The sequence below is a fragment of the Dermacentor andersoni genome, chromosome 8 (genome assembly GCF_023375885.2).
Source record: "Dermacentor andersoni chromosome 8, qqDerAnde1_hic_scaffold, whole genome shotgun sequence".
Lineage (NCBI taxonomy): Eukaryota > Metazoa > Arthropoda > Arachnida > Ixodida > Ixodidae > Dermacentor > Dermacentor andersoni.
Window position 1 is genome coordinate 28,050,185 of NC_092821.1, and position 22,838 is coordinate 28,073,022.

Genomic DNA, 22,838 nt, shown 5'->3' on the forward strand with positions numbered 1-22,838 from the left:
TACCATGGTTCTGATGCACGTTAAGGAACCCCAGATAGTCAAAAAGTTATCCGCATACTCCCATTAGGACATCTCTCATTGCATTACATTATCACGTCACATTACGCATAATCGTTACAGTATCCCGTCCTTAAACACTAACAGTTTCGCATTCCGCCCTACTCAGAATGCCGCCACCTAAGCCAGGAACTGTAACCGCGACTTCGATCCGAGTAGCTCAACGTGTTTTCATCCGTGGCGCATAGACGGTTGTCTGTAATAGCACACTCAACTCCCACTTCCGAAGAACTGCCATCGCACGCGATCATCGTCATTTACATTGCAAGCAGCGCCAGTAGCGGTTTCCAGTTAGACAAACTGCATCGTAGGCTGCTTATGCTCCGGGGCTGTCCTTGGCCCGAGCCGACTGCGTATTCGCACATCCACCCCACGTAAACTGCACGCGGGCTTCTGAGTCCCGTTATACCATACTCCTCCAACAACATCTCGTTTTCTTGGATTGGCAACGACTACTAAAAATCTTCATCCATTTGGATTCAGCTGGGCGGGGTTAACGTTCATAAAGTAACAATTCTGCCATTTTACGCTTCGTCAATGATGCGAACGGCCCAATTATCACTGGGATCAGCCGCTCGCGAGCGGTGGTTGACGGGAAAGCAAAATAATCGATCGAAATTAATGGCTACGTTACATCACCTAGCTCTCATAAAATAACGTTTTTGGCACAGCGCAGTACGCTCGAAGACAAGGAAGGTGACGAGCTACGGGGACAGAAAGAACGCGCGCTAACGAATAAAGTAATGCGCCCTTTCTACGGCCTCCGCAGCGTCCGTTGTGCAGCTCGGTAGGCCGGTAGCTTTGAATTTGACGTGTGAAGCAGCCGCCGCCAATGAGCGCGACCCACGGTTAGCCCGAGTCGTTTCCCTCTCCACACGTTAGCGCAGAATCAACGTGGCGTTGGTGCACTCCGCGCGCAACTCTCTCTCTTTCCACGTTCACGGTAGAAAGAAGAAGCCACCGAGAACGAACGCCGAGGGAGCCTCTTTGTGTCCCCTGTTCCTCGAGGCGTTGGGCAGTCTTCTGTTCCGTAACTACTTCGCAGGTGCGCGCTTCTGTGGTCTATGGCCGGCAGCACGAAGCTTCACGACGCAGTGCGCCACGACAGATGCCGGCTCATCGCTCGGCTCGTTGCCGAAGGTAAGCGCGGTTTGTTGTCGGCGCGTTCTCGCTCGATCGGCCACCTTCGGCGACTTGCGCTAAGCTATCTGTCGTGCTTAAGGCAATGCCTCTTGTAGGGCTATGGCGTTGTAGCTGCCAGCCCCTTTGTGTTTCGTTTTTGCATTCAGTGCATTCTGTGATAAGTGTGCAGACGAACGCGGTCACAATGTTTAATCATGGTGAACGGGCTTATTTGAAAAAGTGAACCCGTCCTGCCGCAGCAGCATTGCGTTGACTCTCGTAGGTAACGCTTCAGAGTTGTTATTAACGTAGTTATTAGTGCCATGCCTAGCCTTAACAAGTGTAGGCGATGGCTGCGTGCTGAAACGCCGCGGTTTTGTGTGTAACGGTCATACGCATCGGGTGTGGAGCTGCAGTGTTTTTCGACGATGTTTGACGCTTTACTTCGATATCATGTAGCGATTTCCGTGCGCGCGAGCTTGTTTGTCGTGTGAATGGGGTTGCCAGCGGCGGTCATTCATTCGTATCAAGTGGTTACGGCAGCGCTGTAGTGCCATAACGTGGTCGCGTTTTTGTCACAGTTTGTGGCATGCTAATCACAGTGCGTGGTACGTTTGGTGCCAAATTGAGCTATAGTTGCAGCGCAGTATAACTTGTCCCAATATCACGTGTCCGCTTGGCCCACCTCTGCGGCGGCTCGTGGAGACGTGTCCGGCGAGCGCGCTTGTGCCTGTCACAGCGTCTGTGGGGCCTCGGGTGTGCGCCTTACGGCAGAGGCCGCTACGCATGTGTGTTCGATTGGTTCAGTCGGTGCGTTCATCTGTGCATGAGTAATTCTGAGTTCAGTAAACAGGAAACGCGTGTTTACGTTCTCCTCGCCTCTTGTTGATCGTTGTCCTCAAGTTGATTTTCGTACTGGTCTGTACCGTTCATCGCGATTGCGTCAAATTAGCCGCCGCAATTGTATCTTTGTAGCTTTACTGCTTCCTTAATTCTGCCTGTCTCGCCCGCTTGTCGCTGAATAAAACTAGCAGAGCGGCATGGTTCGCGCACAGAATCCTTGTGAGGACCACTAATGTAATGTCTCCGTTGGAAAGTTTCTCCTTAAATTTTAAAATGCCTGCAGAATGTAAGGTGCTCGGATTCGTGAAACGTGTGCTTGTGGAAACTAGAGTTAGTGCAGCAATCTGTTAAACAATTTGAGAATTTTTGTGCAACTGAAGTGAGTCAAAATCCAGGCGCCTGCACACGACTGCCGCAGCTCCGAAACTCCTGTCCATGCACTTCAGCTGTGAAAATGTTTGGCCCCGCATTAAGAGGTTGGTCAAGGCGAAGGCTTTGCTGGCGCGGTCCGACTTGCCGGTTGGCCGGCACTGCAGTGTTAAGGAACACAGTGTTTATTCGGGCCAGGCGGCTGATAGCCGTCGTGAACAATGGACGCAGTGTCGCGTGCAAAGCATGAAAGCGCCGATCGCTGGCAGGCCCGTGCAGTGACTGCCTGGAAATGCGCCAGCTGCTCCGCATAGGTCGGCACATGCACGTGTGCAGTCTCGTACTCCCTCGCACTCATTTCAAAATCGTGATTGTGATTTGAGTTACGAAGGGCGTGAATGGGCGCGATTGAGTGCCGCTGCGTGGGAGCAGGTGCGAACGCGAGTGGCTGTCGGCGAGTGTGAGTGGACGTGACCTACGGCGTGTTTATGAAAGCGAGTGAGTGCTGGGGAGTGTTGGGTGGACGCGAGCATGAGTGAGTGCGGGGGGAGGGAGTTGGCTTACGAACGCGAGCGAATGCTGATAGAGGTGAGTATACGTGCGAGTGCCAGTCGCCGAGAGTGAGTGAGTGCCGGTGAGTATACGTGAGCGTGAACCTGAGTACTTGTCACTCTGGCTTGGCGTGAGTATTAAGACGAGTGCCGGGGAGTGTGTGCTGACGCGAGTATGAAAGCGAGTTAGTTGCCTGTGAACGAGTGGACGTGAGTACGAACTTGATTGAGTGCGAATAAATTTGAGCATCCGCGAATGCTCGTGAATATTGTTGCGGCGCAACCGAGAGTGGCGCCAAATACAGAAGACGACGATTTGACGTGTCGAGGTGAAATCGGTCCCGCCAGCCACCCTGTTTGTGTATCGTTGCCTTTCTTGTAAATATTGTAAACACATATTTGCGTGTGATCCCCCGATTTCCTCAGCGTAACAAATTGGTGGAGGTGCTGGGTACCCGCGAAAGACAACAACGCAGCTCCGCGTGACGACCGAAACGGGTCGGCCCATGTCAACGCCTACAACCCCGACGGTTGTCCCGGATCCTGAGCCGGCAATGTTTTGCGGCGCCGACCACCTCGACGTGGAAGGCGATCGCCGCGCGTGAGTGCCCAGAACGAATGGGACCCAACGATTGTATTGGCGTCATCGAGCGCACGTGCTGTGTTACAAGAGGCGGAAGACGACGACGATGAAGGCGCGAGCATGGTCGGGCAATGGGCGACCGGAGAATTGCCCCTGAGCGCCTTGGCGCGAGCGTGGAACGCGGGAGTGGCGCCATTGTAAAGGGGGAAGCCGAGGCGAGAATGCAGCAACGGTAGCCTATCGGACCATGGGCACGGGCTCCTGCCTATGCCTGGTGTTCGTCTGCGGGGCGTCCACTACCGACTACAGCTTCTATGTTCCCGGCCTTCCCTCCTGGCTTACACTCATGCTCCGTCGTGCCACGTCGTCAAGCCTCCCCACTCCATCTAGGGTACTTCAGCACCAGTCCACTCGTAGTCTGCACCATTGCGCCCGTGACCTCGCCCGACGCCCCACTTCAAATCACATCGTCATCATCAGCCTGGATACGCCCACTGCAGGGCAAGGACCCCTCCCACACTTCTCCAACTACCCCGGTCATGCACTAATTGTGGCCATGTTGTCCCAGCAAACTTCTTAATCTCATCCGCCCACCTAACTTTCTGCCGCCCCCTACTACGCTTCCCTTCCCTTGGAATCCAGTCCGTAACCCTTAATGACCATCGGTTATCTTCCCTCCTCATTACATGTCCTGCTCATGCCCATTTCTTTTCCTTGATTTCAACTAAGATGTCATTAACTCGCGTTTGTTCCGTCACCCAATCTGCTCTCTTCTTATCTCTTAACGTTATACCCATCATTATTTGCATAGCTCGTTGCGTCGTCCTCAATTTAGGTACAACCCTTTTCGCAAGCCTCCAGGTTTCTGCCCCGTAGGTGAGTACTGGTAAGACACAGCTATTATATACTAACCTCTTGAGGGATAATTGCAGCCTGCTGTTCATGATCTTAGAATGCCTGCTAAACGCACCCCGGCCCATTCTTATTCTTCTGATTATTTCAGTCTCATGATCCGGATCCGCGGTCACTACCTGCCCTAAGTACATGTATTACCTTACCACTTCCAGCGCCTCGTTACCTGTCGTCAACTGTTGTTCTCTTCCGAGGCTGTTAAACATTAGTTTTCCGCAGATTAATTTTTAGACCCACCCTTCTGCTTTGCCTCTCCAGGTCAGTGAGCATGCATTGCAATTGGTCCCCTGAGTTACTAAGCAAGGCAAGACCATCAACGAATCGCAACTTGCCAAGGTATTCTCCATTAACTCTTAACCCGAATTCTTTCCAATCCAGGTCTCTTAATATCTCCTGTAAACACGCTGCGAATAGCACTAGAGAGAACGTACCTCCCTGCCTGACGCCCTTCTTTATCGGGATCTTGTTGCTTTCTTTATGGAGGACTACGGTGCCGGTGGGGTCGTTATAGATATCTTTCAGTATTGTTACATACGGCTCGTCTACACCCTGATTCCGTAATGCCTCCATGACTGCTGAGGTTTGGACTGAATCAAACGCCTTCTCGTAATCCTCGTAATCGTAATCACATGGTGATGTGTAAACTTTGATGACCTAATTCTGTAGTTTGCAGACTAGTTAGAGACTACATACTTAGCAGCGGTCCATATTAGTCTTTGCTACTAGTTATATGTCGGTGAATTCATATAAAACATTGTTTGTGTGTGTGCAACACGGAGTGTACGCTTCGTCTTTTCTTTCCTGAATCGGTGTGTATTGACTACTTTAAAGAACCGACTACGGTGAAAGAAATCTATACCGTGCCAATTGGCTAACTTGGTGCTCTATTTAAAAGGCACGGCGAAAGTGTGGGAGGATAACCATAAAGAAGAGCTTAACGACTGGGACACATGCAGGCAGAAGCTTACGGACTTGCTTGGCCGTCCCGCCAGGCGGCAGAGCGCCGCCGTGAAAGAACTTTAGGATCCGCGTCCAAAGAATCGTGCCTCTCTCATATCCAATGGAGGTGCTGGCCACGAAAGCGATATGGCAGAATCTGACAAGCTTGGGTGCGTACTGAAGGGTATCGCTGACGGTGTTTTCAACCTGCTCATCTGCAGAAATTGCGAGACAGTACAGGATACCAAAGAAGAGTGCCAGCGCTTTGAGCAGGCCAAGAGCCGCCGCATTGCAACGCCGTTCGCACGTCCACCGAACACAGCTGCGACGTCCTCTTGTGATGACAGGCTAAGAATGCAGCGACTATCATCAGACGACCTGACGCGGATAATGCGGCGAGTACTTGAAGCCACGTCTCCTGCATATTTTTTCTCCTCCCAGTGAGCCGAACAACTTGGCTACAGTACCATATCTGCAGGCGATTTCTACTCGCCATGAACTTGGTAACCTTGGAGTTGGTTCCGTATGTGCCGTTGCCGCTTCACAGCTTTCTAGTGATCCTTGTCCTTCCACTGATCAGCGGTATCCTGCACGCTACTGAAATACAATTAAGTGGCGAACCGCAGACGATCGGCCAATCTGTATCGCCGGCCGGCGTGTCGGTCATGTTGCTCGCCATTGTAATAACCGTTCTGTCTCCTCCCCTCTGCGGCCGGCATTCGCAAGTTATCGCCCAGAACAGAGCCCTCCTCCACTTGAACAGCCACAGCGTAGTTCCGTTCACCACCGTCCCCGACGCCCGTCTCCGCAAAGCTAAGCGATGCAGCTCCCGGAGGCGGCGCTGCATGGACGACTCGACCGCAAAGTCCTCTGATTGCTTTTGCCACCAAACAGAACTTCATGGACATTTCAGTCGATGGCGTCAGTGTCCCAACACTCATTGACACTGGCGCGCACATATCCGTGATGAGCGACCAATTGCAGCGGCGCAATTGGTCGTTCATCAGCTTTATACTCGGCTTGGACTTTGTCGCCCCATTAAACCTTCTTTTAGCTGGGCGTCTAGTGTCATTCAGCTTGAACTGCCCCATGGTTGCCATAGTGCGCCGATCGCATAACCACGGTGTTATGCTCTCCCAAGGACATTCGCCTGAAGCAACTACGCACGTCACTCTGATGTTTCCCCTCTGTTCCTGGCGAAGTCCATGTACTATGTCTCACGGCTAATATACTGCTTGAAAGGAGTTTGACTGTTCGCCGTACCATGCTCACTCTGACACGCAATGAGACCTCGCTCCCTCTTCTTAATTTTAGCTGCTCCAGAGGATATGTCTTTGGCCGACATCTCGCCTGCCAACGATTGCGAGATATCGGCACTTGACGCCGTAATTTCGTCGCCCTCCACAGGCTCTTTCGATTCACCGGCTCTATAGTCGCAGACGAACTTAGTAAGAGACCTTAGCAAGAACTTAGTAGCGCCTAACCTCTTTCCTGCCCAAGCTGTAGACATCCGCCGTCTCTTAGAAACCTGCCGTGACACTTTTCGCCGGCAATTTTCGCCTTGACGGCCGCCCTTTAGCCCAGGCGTGGGTGGTCACCCATCATATTTACGCCGGAGACGCCAATCCCATATGCCGCCGTCCGTACCGTGTTTCACAAGCTCAGCGACAAGTGGCACGTTAAGTCAATAAGACTGTCTATTTAAAGGCGTCGTTGAGCCACCCTCCAGTCTGTGAGCGTCCTCTGCTTTTGTATCAACTACCGACACCTCAATAAAGTCACGCGCAAGGATGTCTACCATTGCCGCGTATTTATGACGCCTTGGGCTGCCTGCACGGAGCCAAGTACTTCTCGTGATATACCTCTCTTGCAAATATCTGTAGATTGCATTGACCGTGCGAAAACCGCCTTCGTAACACATGACGGCATCTACCGATTCAAGGTTATGACGTTCGGCCTTTGTAATGCCCCGGCAAGCTTGAAAGAATGATGGACTCCTTAGTTCGTGGCTTGTTGCGGATCGGCGTAGCGTTTAGGCCAGGAATCCTCCATGCACAGGGATGAGTATACGTCCGGGAATAGGAGCGAAAGGAAAATGGGTTATTATTCATTATTTACACTGGTCCCACATATGGAAGCCTACCCTATGTAGGAGCACTTCAAATGCCTGAGCTCACTACATATCTGAGCACAGGACACCCATGTCAGCAGACGTCAGGACACACCACTGCACCATATGTGCGCGCGTTTAAGGCAGTTTATTTCCCTAGGTGACTAGACTAGGCAGTCTGACGAATGTGTCTCTGCCAATCACAATCGTCGAATCGGTCGCCAAATCCCACCCACGACGTCACACCGTCCCACCGGGCTCCGCCTCCAACGCTGCGTGTCGCCCCTGCACACGAGGCAATCACGTGGTAGTTTGGGAACCTCAAGTCGGAGCAGTTCCCGTTGAAGTAGACGTTGGCCCCATGCATCAATTAGTGGGCTTTTCGTGACAGTCAGCTTGTCAGGGTCAGGAGAGTGGCCTTCGCGGTAGTTACCGCTTCCATGGAGTGCGACGGCTGTTGCCTCGAAGTGAGCTCCTTTGTTTGCGCGTCACAGTCTATGTCGGGGCCCCGTAGCCGTCTGGGCGGCTTCCAATGAAAAGGCTGCCCCGTGGGAAGCATCCAAGGAATGCCCGTTGCTGTTTTGAGTCGTAACAAGCTATAAATGGTCTACATGTCTGTGTTATCCAGGCGATGTGACAGTCTTTTCACCAGCTTTTGCGAGTCATCTAATGTGTCTGTCGGTCATTCTTGCCGTTTTTCGGCGCACGGGCCTGCAGTTGAAACTCATTCCAAGTGGCGTTTTGGACTTCCTTAAATTACAGTTCTTGGCCATCTCGTCAGTCCCGCTTGCGTTCGACCTGACCCGGACGAGATTCCTGCTCTCCTGAGCCTTCCTGTTCCGTCTTCACCGCAGACGTGAGGAGCTTTGTCGGACTGTGCTCCTGTTTGCGTCGTTTGATCAGCGATCTCGGCGAAACCGCTCGTCCACTCGATTTATTTCCCTGGCTTCGTTGTCTTCCTATGGACGACACCGTGGCGCCTCGTCGGCTTGTCTGAAAAGCTGCTGCCTCTTCACACACGATATTGCGTCAGCTTGATGTGAACTACGAGATCGCTCCGCTGGACTCGCGTGTCTCCACGGACGTTGCGCATGTGTCGAGGCTCGAGCCTGACTGCCGCGAGTTCCACTCCCTTATAGTTATCGCCGAGACGGCGCCTCGGGCGTTATACGTTATAGCGCGACAAATAGTGAAGGCAAAGACAGAAGACCACGATTTGACGTGCCAAGGTGAAATCGTTCTCGGCAGCTATCACGTTCATGTATCGTTGCCTTTCTCGCGAATATTGTAAACACATCTTCACGTGTGATCCCTCGATTTCCGCAACGTAACATTATGAACGTGCGTCGTTAAAGTGGAAGTGGGCACACGAGTGCGCTATTTGATTGAAGTTACGCGCTCCGCGTACACGTAGAACAAAAGATTACTCAGCCTTGGCCGTACAGACCGATATATAGGGTGCCCCAACTATCGTGCACCAAGATGTAAAAGTATGCAAATGCCACGCAGCTGGACAGAACCATTGTAATGTCTGCCGTTGCTTGGAGATACAGATAATTTTTTTTGCATTCCCCCTGATTAGATAACTATTATTAATTAATTAATCAAATTTTGAAATAACTAGACAAAAAATGTAAGTGAGAAAATTGTAGACCAACGGGAAAAACCCCCGATACAGCTTGCTGCTGCTCAATACGTGATGCATAAAAGTGTTTTTCCAAGTGTGAAAGAAGCCCGCAAATACGCACTGACTGTCTCGAGCCGACCAGTCGCGCGGAGGTCTTTCTGCGGCGGCTGCTGCCGTGAATCGCGTCCCCACGTCACCCACGCGCTGCCTCTCGCGATCTCCAGTTTGGCGAGGCAGTAGCGCCACACTTCGTTTGCAGCGTGTTGCACGAGGCAAATTGTCTGCGCCGGCCAGTATATCGCGAAATGAAAACACGGGTAGAGCTGCGCTCAAAATTCGCATGAGGGAGTATCGTAATCGTCGGTATCTTTTTTTCACCGTCACTACATCGTGACATATCGTTCCTCGTACCTCTCGCGTCGGAGCTCATACCCCTGTCAAGCTGGAAAGTTAAGTGCACTTACGGAGAGTGCACTTGGTTTTAAATGCACTTTCCCAAATCTAAACGTCGCAAGCTGAGCGTACTCGCCGAAGAGTGCACTCCGGTCGGAGTGTGTTCACGGAACGCACTTTGCTAGTCGACTGCATAGCCTCGTCGCCAGCTGTTCCAATGATATAAAATACAATGCATAGAAAAAGGACACAGAAGTTCACTCTGACTGTTCAACAGCTTTTAGAGGGCCCCTCACCAAGCCCTATAGCAAATCTTGGTTATACGCTGGAAGTTGTTTCGTGTCCTCTAGGGAGCGTTCTGCCGCAAAAATATTTCAAATCGGCTCATTAATAGCCGAGATATATTTTAGTGCTGCGAACCCATGGTTTCAGCAGGCGGGCTCCACTGCCACGCAAGACGCTCTCTCCACTCGCCCTGTCAAGCCTTCGCAAGCGAAATTCCATCCCTGCGTCCTCCCACACCAGACCTCGAGGATCGCATGACGCATATGTCACAGGCCCCGCCTTCATTTTTTTCTCCTCGCTTTTTTTTTTTTTTTCGGCGCCACGCATTTCCGCGCCGCGCGCGAGCTGTTGTCTCGGTTCGCGCAGCGCATGATTTTGCGCGCTGTACACAAGGAACCATGACTAGCGGTGTAATTCAGTGCTGCACGAATACTGACGCAGAACAAGCGGTTCTCAGGGCATGATCACGCGCTGGAACACGGTAGAAAATTGCATAGTTTCTGTACTTGCGCACGTGACCGCACGACCGTGGGAACAGGCATACGCAGCGTAAGTACATCTCTTGCTTCGGTGCGAAGTAAAAAAAAAAAAAAAAAACGCGGACATTCCGTTTGCGTTTTATCATTTCTCTAAACTTCAATTCGTCAATTCAAGCAACAGATCGCACAGATGACATGTTGTCTTGAATAATTCTCGAAGTCGCGTGTCTCCACGAGCGACGTCACGCTGCGGACACGATTACGTAGGCGCAGGAGCTCGACTACGTCACCGTCTCCCTCCGGGCGGATTCGCCGCGAGTGAAGAGGGAAACGGCGTTCGGATTGAAATTTCAGGCGGCGCGTAGCGATGAAATTCTTTGCAAACACGATCGTTAGCGCGCATTGTATGCGCTGCGCTTGTCAGCTCAAAATGGCCAGACCTGGTGAAACCTTTAACAAGATAATAAAAACAGAACTCGCTGATATTCTGTTCTGGCAGGATCAAATGCCTCCTCGTCGCACGCCACCATGTTGTGCTGGATTGGCTAGGCATTCGTCTTGGCCGGCCTTGACTTGTAACGCTCTTATGGTAAAAATATTTTCGTTTGTTGAGTGAATATAGATTAAAATTGTTTTTTATTTATAACACAGCTAAAGCAATAGCTTTTTAGGTTTTTATTTTAATCTACATCTTCAAAAAACATGATTTTAGTCTGTCGCCATTTCTTGTGTGTTGTGTGTGTGTGTGTATGTGTGTGTGTGTGTGTGTGTGTCTGCGCGCGCGCGCTCTGTGTACCGTTTAGAACGGCGTAGCCTGATGTATTTTACTCAAGGTCCCGAAGTGCCCTCCCCCTAAGTGGACGTAACTTGGCCGCTTGACAGGGGTATTACTCAAGCCATTCTGCAAAAAGATCGAGGACGTTTAAGCTTCGCCTTTAAAAGTGGAACGCGATAGCATTCAAAGATGCATGACTGCTTCTCACGCTTCCCGGCAACGTCACTGTAACCGCAACGTTTACCGGGAAACGCTGCCGGCAAACGCTATGCACGAAGACGAGCTTCCTGGCAGAAACGCGGCCTCTTGCGTGGCTGGATCGCGGAGGTAGTGCACAGCTGCTCAAAATAAATTACGTTGTGTTCAGGTTTCTGTTATTGTTTCGCACGTTGAACTTTTAACTTTGAGAAGATTTAATATAAAAGCCGTGCGCTATCGGTGTTATCTTTCATGCAATTTGTCTGTGGGCTGTCATTCTCAAAATTCTGAGGAATAACTTTTATCAAGAATGCAGGACAAGGTATGAGCAGTTTTGGTGATAGAATGGTGTGGCAATATAACCTGCATTAATCGCAAGTCGTAAACCAAGGCGTGGCACATCCATATACCCAGATACATGCGGCTGTTGTCGCTCGCGTACAACTCCGCCGATGCCGACACTGGATTTTCTGCGACATGGGGCCCTCAACGCTGTCGCTTTAATCCAGCCATTCACCGCAGGACGACCGCCTAAAGCCCGCAGACGAATGGCCTTGCGCTCTAAAGCGCCTGAATAAGACCCTCCGACATGTTATCCATAATTTAAAAACAGCGCTAAAGACGTACACCGGACAACAGAATAGAGCATGGGACACACACTTCTGTTGTCTGGTGTACGTCTTTAACGCTGTTTTTAAACATTATAGAAAACCACCAATTCGCCTGATCTGCCGTTCTTCTTCAGTTCATGTTATCCATGTACGTCGACGTTGAACACAAGACCTGGGATGCCGTACTACCATACGTAACCTTCGCGTACAACACGGCGGTGCAAGAAAGAAGACAGATTACGCCATGCTGCCGCACGTCTGCGACGAAGAGAATCTCGACGTCGCCACCTATATCCAGTACGCCGAAGAAGCCGGACAGCTCGCCCGCCTGCGGATCAAGAACCAGCAGAGGACCGACAGCCGGCGCTACAAACTTCGAAGACTCTGCGTGGAACACCGGCCCGGCCACCGTGTTTGGGCTCCGATTAGCGAGAAACTGTCACGCCGCTATTTCGGACCCCACAAGATCATCCGACGTATTGGCGGACTGGACTACGAGGTCGTACCAGACGGCATTTCGCAATCACAGCGGCGCCACGCACGACCTGAAGTGGGCCACGTGGTGCGTCTTAAGCCCTTTTACGCACGCTGACGAACTTTGTTTTGTTTACTACGGGTGCTTTTGTTTTTCGCTGTTTGTTTGCAGCCTGCATGTATCGGAAGCTCCTCGATTGTTATCGATAGTTCTATCCGTTGTCTCTTGTCACTGAATCTGATTGTATGCGCGACGCGAATTGTGCAGTACTTTACGGATGACACGCGGGCACCAGCGATTACTCTGGAACCTTGACGACTCCTCTTAAAAAGCGCTTGCCCGCTGATCAGATTTTCGCCGATCGCCGGCTGTGCTCGCGGCTATCGTTGTGCTTTGAGTGTAACCTGTTTTCTAGGCACAGGTTCGCCCCTTAAGGAGTTTCGTAGTTCCCACTTTCTTGCTACTTCTTTCACCGTCACAACAGCGTGACCATACGCTGCAGCGATGCCTGAGATGTTAGGACCTTCGCGCATGCACATCGTACACCGCGAATTCAGCAGCCGCCCAGAAGACGGCGCGGATGAACGCATCTCGAGGGGCATTCGGCCTCCCTGTTGGCTAAAAGAGTCTCGCAGCTTCCACAGTGCTGCAGACGACTCCTGAGAAGGAGCGGAAATTTCTCATGTGTAGTAACGGAGGCTGTGCTGTGTACATCGTGACGTGAATCGCTTAGTTAATAAGAGAATGCCTTGCAAATTCATTCCGGTAGCTCTGTCCAAAGGTATACCTGGAGCTCGTCGTTACCCTGCGGTAGAAGGCAACGATTGGTGACGCTTGACCTTCCAAAACCAGCGTGATACTGGAGATTATTTTCACCAGCTGGATAACCTGCGACTAGATATAAACACGCCGCCGTTTTCCCGTTCGCCCTCAAAGAGGGCGGCCGCTAGGTGGCAGTCGAACCACGACCTACTGTATAAAAAGGTCGTGGTCCAAGACCTCTTATAAAGTAGGTCGTGGTCGAACCCGCACCCTCGTGCTCGGCAACGGGATGCCAAATCTGCTCAGCCACCCAGACTGGTCGCGTGCATGATGGAAAGTACTGGGGCTTTCGAGGTCTGCGACAGGCTGTTTGTTTCCTTCCTGTTCTGTTTGCCTGTTTGAATGTGACACCAAGCCATCGTTCTGTTAAGGTACGGACACACTGGCGGCAAGACACGCGCGGCACGCCGCCGGTGGCAAGAACGCCGCGCGGCAGAGAGGCCACATCGGTCGCGCGCGCGGCGGCCGCCGCGGAGTCACGTGACAGCGCTGATCTCGCCTTGTCTCGAACTGCGCGAGCATAGGCGCGATATCGCGGTTGTCGCGCGCTTTTTCCTTGCTCGGTTAGCAGATACCGCGCTGATCGCGTTGATTCCTGCAATGGCAGATGCAGACGACGATGTTCTGACGACGATGAGCGTTTTGGTCATTGTGTGTTCTCTGCTGTTGCGACGGCGGCGCGCGCGAAAGGCACGCAGACGAAGCACTAGCGCTGTTTATCGCGGCTGGCTCGGAGCGCTCGGTCGTCGATCGTGGTTCCGCCGCCGCTGCTGGAAGTTAACTTCGGCAGTAGCCAAGAGGTGGCGCTTAGGAGAAAGCCCGGACGGACGTCTCTCATTGGTTCGCGGCACGCGGCAAGCCGCCGAAAATGGCTCCTCGACCCATCCTCTGCGCGGCAGACCAAACCGGTTCCGCGGCAGGTTTTGCGGCACGCGGCGCGCCGCCGGCAGCGTGCCGCGCGCGTTTTGACGCCAGTGTGTCCGTACCTTTAGACGGAAACCCGCATGTGCTTTGGCGGTTGATGTTTTATGGTGCTGGATTCGGGCTAAAATTGGCAAAATGTTGTGTGAAACGCCCTGTACTGGGGGTAGCCGTCGGCGTGACGCGGTGCGAGGGTTCACGTGGACACAGCGCCGAGGCCAAGCTGTGCACGAAAGGGTTACGGCGGCGCACGGGGTTATCGCCTCCTGCGGCAGTTGCTACGGGCTCTGTGCGTGGTGTGCCGGGTTCGTCTGGCGATCGACGAGCGAGAAGGACGGAGCGGCGACGCAAGCGGCCAAGCGCCAGTCGACCGACCCCGAAGTCGTCTGCAAGCACCCGGCGCGGGCTGAACGGGACCGGCGAAAGGCGTGTGCCCACGACACTGCCGAATAACGTGTTAGGCGGGTGTGTCGCGCAAGACGGCATGGCTTACAAAATCCGGAACAGCAACCGTACGCCAGCGCGTAGCTCACGAAATGAAACGTCACTAGATTTTTTTTAGAAACTTTAGAATTTTAGACATAACTTGGTAACTGCTATGCCATATTTTTATTTTCTGAATAATTAGAAATTAGTTCCTAAATCCTAATCAACATAAGGCTAAAATAATTTCAATTATTTCAGAATTATTCTAGAGTAACAAACTCCCATGCAATTTGCCAAGGAAAAAAAATTAAGGTCGGTTATTGCCAGATCTATATACTCATCTATATACAAAACTGTATCTTGTTGCATGATCAGCTGAAGTTTTCTCGATATTCGGGTTTCACTGCACTCGGACATTTGGAAGCAAAATGCAGCACTGACGGCTCTTTCAAACTGTATGCTGCCATTTCGTAAAGCTACACGCATACGACGAAGATGAACGAGTAATGCCACTCGAGTAAGCGCCCTGAGAAGGGCTCGTGTGCTGCAACACTCTTGCGCCTGTTAAAAACCTCAAATAGTCGTAATTGCGTCGAGACATATTGAATGAACAAAAAGAATGTGGGATCAGAAATTATCATTGACATTTCCATCAAACATTGCACGCGTTTAGTGGACTGCAGAGTGTACTTTGGTATTAGAGAGTTTTAGAGTAGGGGCCCCAATATTTTGTGGCCCCAAAGAGCTTTGCGGGTGTTAGCGTTGGCGCACGCAGGAGTGAAGAGTTTTAGAATAGGGCTTTGCGTTTGCAGATAGCGTCTCGCGCTGACAGCGCCACTACGGCGTCTAAGAAAAACGATTAAAAATAATTAAATAAAATATACCATCTTATGATATGAATAGTAATTTTGACTTGCGTGTATTCGCGTTTAATTACAATTTAGATGTTATTCTTCAAGCAGCAAACAATTAGTTGTGCTTAGTTTGGAGCAACAAAACCAACTTTACGTGCCTTCACCAGCCAAGCTTAGCCGTGTTAGGCCTACGAGCCATAAAATCCACACTCGAATTCGGAATCAGCGGCGTCTAATGGATCAATCTTGATAACACACGCTAGTTGAGAGAAAGCGATAACTGCAGTCACTTCTCCTAGCTTGCGAACTTCACGCATTACCGCGAATCGAACCCAGTTTGGTGCTAGGGTGGAGCCGTCGTTTAATTCGATGGGTGCCGGCCGCCATGTTTGTTGACGCAAAGCTTTTGGGAACGCTATTTGAGCTCCCGCTAAATCGGTGAAATAGCGTTCCCAACGCAAAACCCAAGCGCAGTTTGCGTCTCGCGCATGCGCAGTGGCTTCGACGCTATTTCTTTGGGGCCCCAAAACGTTTGGGGCCCCTATTCTAAAACTCTCTATTAACACCGTGTTGTCATTCGGCAGTCTTGTCATTGCTGTGAGGCCCTTTGCAGACACACAAATCATGCGCGTGATCCGTACAAGTTCACGCTTATCCAGCATAAATTTCAGTTGTTATAAAGAGGAGCACTTGTCTCTCTCGGTATTCACTTGAGACGCTAAAAACACGAACACTAATCCATAGCGCATCAAATATCTCAGCAGGAAGCTCTTGTGCTATAATAGCCTCTCTACTGCACAGCGCAATATCCGTCCCTGAAGTTGTGCCGCAGAAGCACAGCCATCAACTGTACCAGAGTCCTTTAATGCTTTTTTTCTTCTAAGTATAAAATGGATGTGACTATACATACTGTATCCCTGATGCATGCAGGCACCCCCGTGGACGCGGTGGACCCTAGCGGCAACTCGGCGCTGTTCGTGGCCATCACCGATGGACCCGTCAGCGCCGTCCCCTACCTGCTGCAGGCTGGCGCTGACCCGAACTTGTGAGTGCGCCCCGCAGAATCTCTCGCATGCAATTGGTGGACGATGCAAAGCAATGGGCGCACGGTCCGTCATCCGCTAGCAGCTGTATATGCCCCGTTTCCACAAATATAACCACAGTTTTCGTCTTTTATTTTTTTTTTTTCGGAATTGGCGGCCTAAGAACGCCCCTCGTGTTATATTCGAGTTCGTGACACGAATGTATTGCTTTAATTTTTTTTCTGGCGTTTCAAGCTGCCGGAAGCCGAACCACTAACTATATAGGCTCCACCGCGATGCCTACCGTTATGGAGCTGTGTCACGGACGCGTCTGAACTGCTGTCTGCCCAATAAGAGCCTTGGTGTCATGGAGGACGATGCCGCTCTCGCCGACCTTGACAAAGACGTCAGCAGTGACAGGGAGTAAAATGTGCACGCAATCGTCCGTTTTTTCGGCAACGATCAGTAAAGCAATATACTCCATCTCACAAGCTGGTCGCTGCACTGTGGAAGCTACACGAATTCTCAGCCAATAGGAAGGCCGAATGCCCCTCGAAGTGTACTCATCCGCACCGCGACGTCTGCTCAGCGTCTGCTTGCCATCCTGTCACGTGCTCCATGGTTGGTGGATTGACGCAAAACAAAAAAAATGTTTTGATGCCGTAACCATAAGCTGCGTTTACATGCATGCGACAACAGGGCTTCGCTTTACCTGTGCGCTTTCTCTCCGGTTACCTTGCAACCTGTTTAACAAATAATGCGGCCGAATGCCTTTACAAATGTTCATCTGCGCTACAGCGTCTGCTCGACGTCTACTTGGCGTTTGCTCGCTACCGTCATCATGGACCCAGGGTGTCTACCAACCGGGAAAACCGGCAATTCTCAGGGTATTTGAATAGTCTGGAAATACTCAGGGAATTTGTGCTTGTATCAGGGAAAATTAGCTGTAACTTTATTGAAAATGAACGAAAGTCGCGTTAACGCTGGCTCCAGTAACAGGAATCGCAACGAATCGCCATTGACGCCGTGTCATCGGCACGAGGTATTGCCAGAGCAGCTAACAACCGACTTTCCAGACGCCCGGTTTTTCGGACATACCTGATAATTCGCACGGCTTTGCGGCACCACCACGTAATCCATACAGTCAATGTATGTTGCCCTGAAATGGCATTAATCAAAGCCACCACCCAGGGGGCCTGAGAGGTCCCAAATTCCTTTGCAAAATAAAGCTTTTTCCTCCTGCTCCTCCACCGCCGCCATTTTGATTTTCTCTCCGCCTCTAACCGGCACTCTCGCATGCAGATCCGCTGGCAGCTGTAGCCACCACCGCGGCAACGTTAGGCCTAGCTACTTCTACGTTCGCTATGTGCCATGTTTTTCATTGGAAGAATTCGCCGCTGTCAGCTATGGCACAGACTCCGCCTTTGTAATGCTCACGATTGGCTTCGAAGCTCGCAGAGCAGTGTCCGAGGCTTCGAAGCTCGCAATGCCAGTGTCCGAAAGTTAGCTTTGCCTCGGTACAGCAGTGTTATGCGGTGAAGCACAACAAGCGTGGGAAGGGGCAGTTGTCACGGGACATAGTATGTATTACTTAATTATACACGCGTGCACCCCCGTCTCCTGTCACAGTACGAGCACCGATATGCCTAATAAGTGTACTGGCAGGCCTTAAGAGCTTTTTCGGACGTCTGTGACAGTTTTATCCCTTAAGGGCAGTTAAAGACATGCATACAATTTTTTTCCGACTGCCCGATTTTTCGGATGTTCTTGCGGCCCCTAGGGAGTCCGAAAAATCGGACGTTGACTGTGCAACTGACCAACAGGATGCTTCAAATGATCCATGGGGTGAACGCGTGGCAGAAGGAGGATGAGAACAGAAAGGACCGACGCACTGAGGAATTAACGGGAAAGAAAGCGTGCCATCACCTCTTTGAAGGAGCTTCAGCTCAAAAAACAGTGTTGGCTGACTCCGAGATGCAGGTGTCCCTCATCCAAACCAAAATAAACTCTTTAAAGCAGTGAAACCCAACAGCGAGATGATGTGTACCGGCAGATAGTATATGTCAGGGCAGTTGAGCTTGACTTTTCAGCTGCTGAGAGAGAATCTTAGTTGTGACAAACTTCAGGCCTCATACCGATGAGCTTGCTATCAGTTGATAGAAATAGCTCATATTCAAAAATATTTACTTATGTATGCAACTCCTTTTCATTCCTATTTTTCGACTCAATTTGGAATGAGTTTTACCATTTTTTCTCGCTGTGCATTTTACTAACACATTCCTTCTGTTCTCTCTTTAAATAAAATAGATATTACTCCTTACTATTCAAACTGGATTAAGTCATTTTTCCTTTCAACATGCTTACTAGAGAGCGACAACATCGGGCAACATGTTGTCAGCCTGTCACATAAAGCAAAGTTCTGGCTCATTCAGAGAATTTGGCAAAGGTACTCAGGGAAAACCTGGAAAACTCAGGGAATTTGGAAATGTCAACTAGGTAGACACCCTGTCAGGACCATAATGCGTACCATGCTAGAGCGGGGTAGTAAATTAATGATGCAGTGAACAATTACGCTTTTTTAGCGTTCTGTATCGTCGACGCGTCACCAGTGCTAATGCTGTGGTGCCATCTGCTAACTAGAAACCAAACCAGTTTTATGGCTCGATGTTGTGTCTACAGTCCTAGCGGCGTGGAAACAAACGGCCGATCTCAATAATCACGACAAAACATACCTAATGATTTGACCTCAGCTTGAGATGTGGCTTAGCGATGACGGATTTTGCCGCTTGTTTCTTGCTGACAGCGCGTAGAGCCAGTAACAAGCGCGAATTGTGGTCGTGGTCGGCGCTGTATGGGCGCTGCCATGTGGCCACGGCGAAGGTGGCTATTATGGTTACCGACGGCAATTGCCAAAGTATTTCTCGGTATATGACGGGAATGCGCAAAGGTCTTAACATGTCACGTATCGCTGTACCGTATCATGTAGCTAGCAAAAATAAAACTTTCCAGTGTGGCCAATAATCAGCCATTTACGCCCGGAACTATATATATACTGCTGCGCAAGGCCATTGCTTGTATATGCCTCGTACCTTTGGCTGTGCTGCAACCAGCTTGTGAGATCGTGTTATTGGCGGCGAGGAGTTACGGAGTCGCCATGAGGAGTTACGGAGTCGCCATCTGTAGGAAGCGCCCCCCTTGCGTAGTATGAGGGATCACGCGGCACGCTCCTCATAGGTTTGGCTTACGGCGTTCAATAAGAACACCACACGGCAGCCCTCCTGGACATTTATGTATGTACTCTCAAAACGAGGGAAGTTTTTGACTGTCAATATAATAATCTTGGTCAAACTGAATGCACAGAATTGTTTACAGACGCGCTACCTCTTTACCAAATACGTACAGTGAACGCCACTGCGCGCGGTCGCCGCGATGGAGTCTCCTGAACCGGCTTCTTGCGTGAAAGGTAGGCAAACGCTGACAGTAAACTATGTGAAATATGTTCTTATAGTGGGCTGTCTGTATAACCAAATTGAGCATAACAGAAGGAAGCTTCCATGCGGCGATCGCAGGGGTTCGCAGCGACCGAATGCGCGTCTGCATGCATGTCCGCGCACAATGTTTTCTTTTGCTGTGAGCGCGTTTTTGCACCGTGCCGTGAGCTTTAGGTCACAGCATATGAGCATTTGACAGTACAATATCAACCATTGTTGCATGGACGCTATCAGAACTGTTTCAAAAATAATTTCGTTATAGAGACTTCGACGCCTACGGCGAGTGTGATGTGCCGTCGCGACGATTAAATCTTTTTTTGTGTTCTAAATTCTTGGACATTTCAATACTTCTCAAGTTGTGTCGCACTTATATGCTTATCGGTCTTCTCAAGCGTGCGGCGTAGCAGGCTGGAGACACGCTCTCCAGGCCGACCTCTCCTCCTTTCTCTTCATTAAAATCTACTCCTCCTCCTCCTCAGTGTGCGATTTCCCTCTGCTTCATTTTCGTAATCCAGTGCATTAATTCATAACACAAACATGACCATATGCCATGCCTTCTTTAATGTGCGTCTTGCCGCTCCCTTTCCGTTCCAGTGAACTTTCCAGTATCTAGCGTCAAGTTCATAGACCAAACCGTCATGACATTAGCCGGGCAGCGGGCGCGGGCGAGCATCTCAGTGCGCGTTTTCTGCTACTCACCGAACATTGCAGTCCCGGCGCCGCAGCAGAAATCTTCCTCGCGTCTGTGCTTGCTGCATACCCGAGTTGTAGCCGATGGTTGTGCCGGTTCTAAGTTTCGGGAGCCAAGCTTCACGCAGCTCCTTGTCCTGCGGCTACGTGTAATAAGCTGACACCGGGCTCGGTTGCGTGCGTCCGGCATTGCGGCACCGAGCATACCATGCTGCCCGCCTCCAAAGGCAGCCACTACCTATTATAGTACTTTCAAATGTTGTCAAGCAGACCCCCTAGGCGGTAAAGCCTCACCACTTAATCAGAACCGCAGCGCAGGTGGGGCTTCAAACTTTCGTTTTCAGCTCGCTTCGGCGCTACCGAAGCAGCCGACGCGGCCGCTGTGTTCACGTGATCCCTCATGTCACGTCACGCCGACGGTGGCGCCAGCTTTTCCAGTGGTAGAGCTCGCCCCCAATAGGCCCGCGCACGTCGGATTTTAGGCATCATATACTGTTGTACTGCGGCACTAAGCATATACATATATATACAGTAAACTCTCAGTTGTACGAACGTCAGTTTATCAAATATTTCAGAATAACGAACTTTTTAAAACTCCCCGGCAGTTTTCTTATATATTCTATGCAAAAATGTTTCACTTAAACGAATTTCGGAACAGTCAATATTTCAGTTTAACGAACTCGCTCAGAGGATAGACTCCGCGATATGGACTGAGATCTGTCATCAGTTGGAGGTCGATAGCAATACTTTGTTTGAAGACTATATATGCACAGTGTGACAGTGCACTGATTACCTGTGCTGGACAGACGGATCTGGAGATTGTTTCCAGGGTTCGTCCTGAAGAAGAAGAGTGCGACGAAGAAGAGGCAACTGCCGAGCCAGTTTCAAGCCCTATAACTCTAGATGAGGTTGTAGGGTACATTGGAAAGTTGAGAGACTTTGTGTCTCAACAGCAACCTTTGTCAGAAGAAGTGTACAAAAACGTTGACTCTTTGGGCAGTTTTGTTACTTCCTGTGCTTTAAAAGTACAAGTGCAGAAGAAGATTACAGATTTTTTTCTAAGTGAGAAAGGCAGCATTTTAACTGTTATGAACCTTGTACTTGTTGATATGTACAAATTCTTTTCAGACATTTCTAACACTATGGATGCCATATCTTTTGCTCCATGAATTGCACTTCAAACTTTTGACTCTGTATGCCATGTCTTATGTTGGTCTAGTGAATATTCAGTTTAGTGAACTTTCAGTTAAGTGAACTATTTCCTTCGATCCCTTGAAGTTCACTCAAGTGAGAGTTCACTGTATATATATCCTGTTTCTGAGAGATCAATCCCCCCTTGAGTTATATTCGTGGTCGCATTATTTACGTACGCGCTCATACGGTATAGTCTACATACACTCCACTCCTCCTCACCGATTCCCTGTAGGGCGGGACAGGCTGGTGTCCTATCAGGACAACCTTGATCATTATAGACATCTGAGGGCCAGGTATCCTGTAGCACACAACCTAAACTACGTGGCAATCGGTGGCGTGGCGTTTGCTTCAGACCAACGCCTTCGTGGCCTACAGCCGCGGTTACCCAGAACTGCATACAGCCGAATGCAAAATCTGCAGAGGCACCCTCGGCACATGGATTGGTCGTGCCTCCTCAAACGTAGTCGCGTCCAACAGAAAGAACACCCTTCCTTAGAAATCGGGTCTGCGGTGCAGTGGGCGACCGCGCTGCTCAGCTCCGATCCGGAAGTGCAAGTCCGGTTGGCTGAAGACGCTCAATGACTCCTGGCTGCCGCCTGAAGGGGGAAGAAGACAGAAGAGGATCTGACACCTCTTCCCCTTCCATTGAGCCCATCCCGGAAATACAATAAAGTTGACTCTGTGCTGGGGAGCGAAGGCGCGTCAGTCGACCAGAATTACGAGAGCCAGCCGTGCATTCTGACGGGAAGGGCTCTTCCGCCGCGGCCGGCGGCGGTGGTTTTCGCATCTTGGAACGCATGTTCTTGGCGCAGGTCTGTGTGTATTCCACTTAAGTTAAAACAATGTGAAATAAAGCACAAATGCTTTTTGCTTTTTGTCATTATTATTTGCTTTCTTTTATAACTCGTTACAGCATTTAAAAAAAAAGGTAATCAGGCAGGATCGTGACGTGCCTGATGATCGGATTTCTCATTGGATCCCTATCCACACCGAACGTGTGATTTCGCAGGACGGTACACCACTCTATGGCCTCTACAATATTCTAGGGACCATAACCGCTCCGAACATCGTAACATAGCACGTACGAAG

At 50.5% G+C, this 22,838-nt stretch overlaps 1 protein-coding gene across 1 annotated transcript in view; it reads left to right on the plus strand.

Moving 5' to 3' along the window:
• Positions 1-950: 950 nt before the first annotated feature.
• LOC126526296 (uncharacterized) overlaps positions 951-22,838 on the plus strand; it is a 137,575-nt gene continuing 115,687 nt past the window's right edge. Inside the window, exons 1-2 of the mRNA XM_050174202.2 lie at positions 951-1,197; positions 16,283-16,397. Coding sequence (XP_050030159.2) covers positions 1,122-1,197; positions 16,283-16,397 — 191 coding nt within the window. The 5' untranslated portion in view covers positions 951-1,121. The remainder of the gene's footprint in view (positions 1,198-16,282; positions 16,398-22,838) is intronic.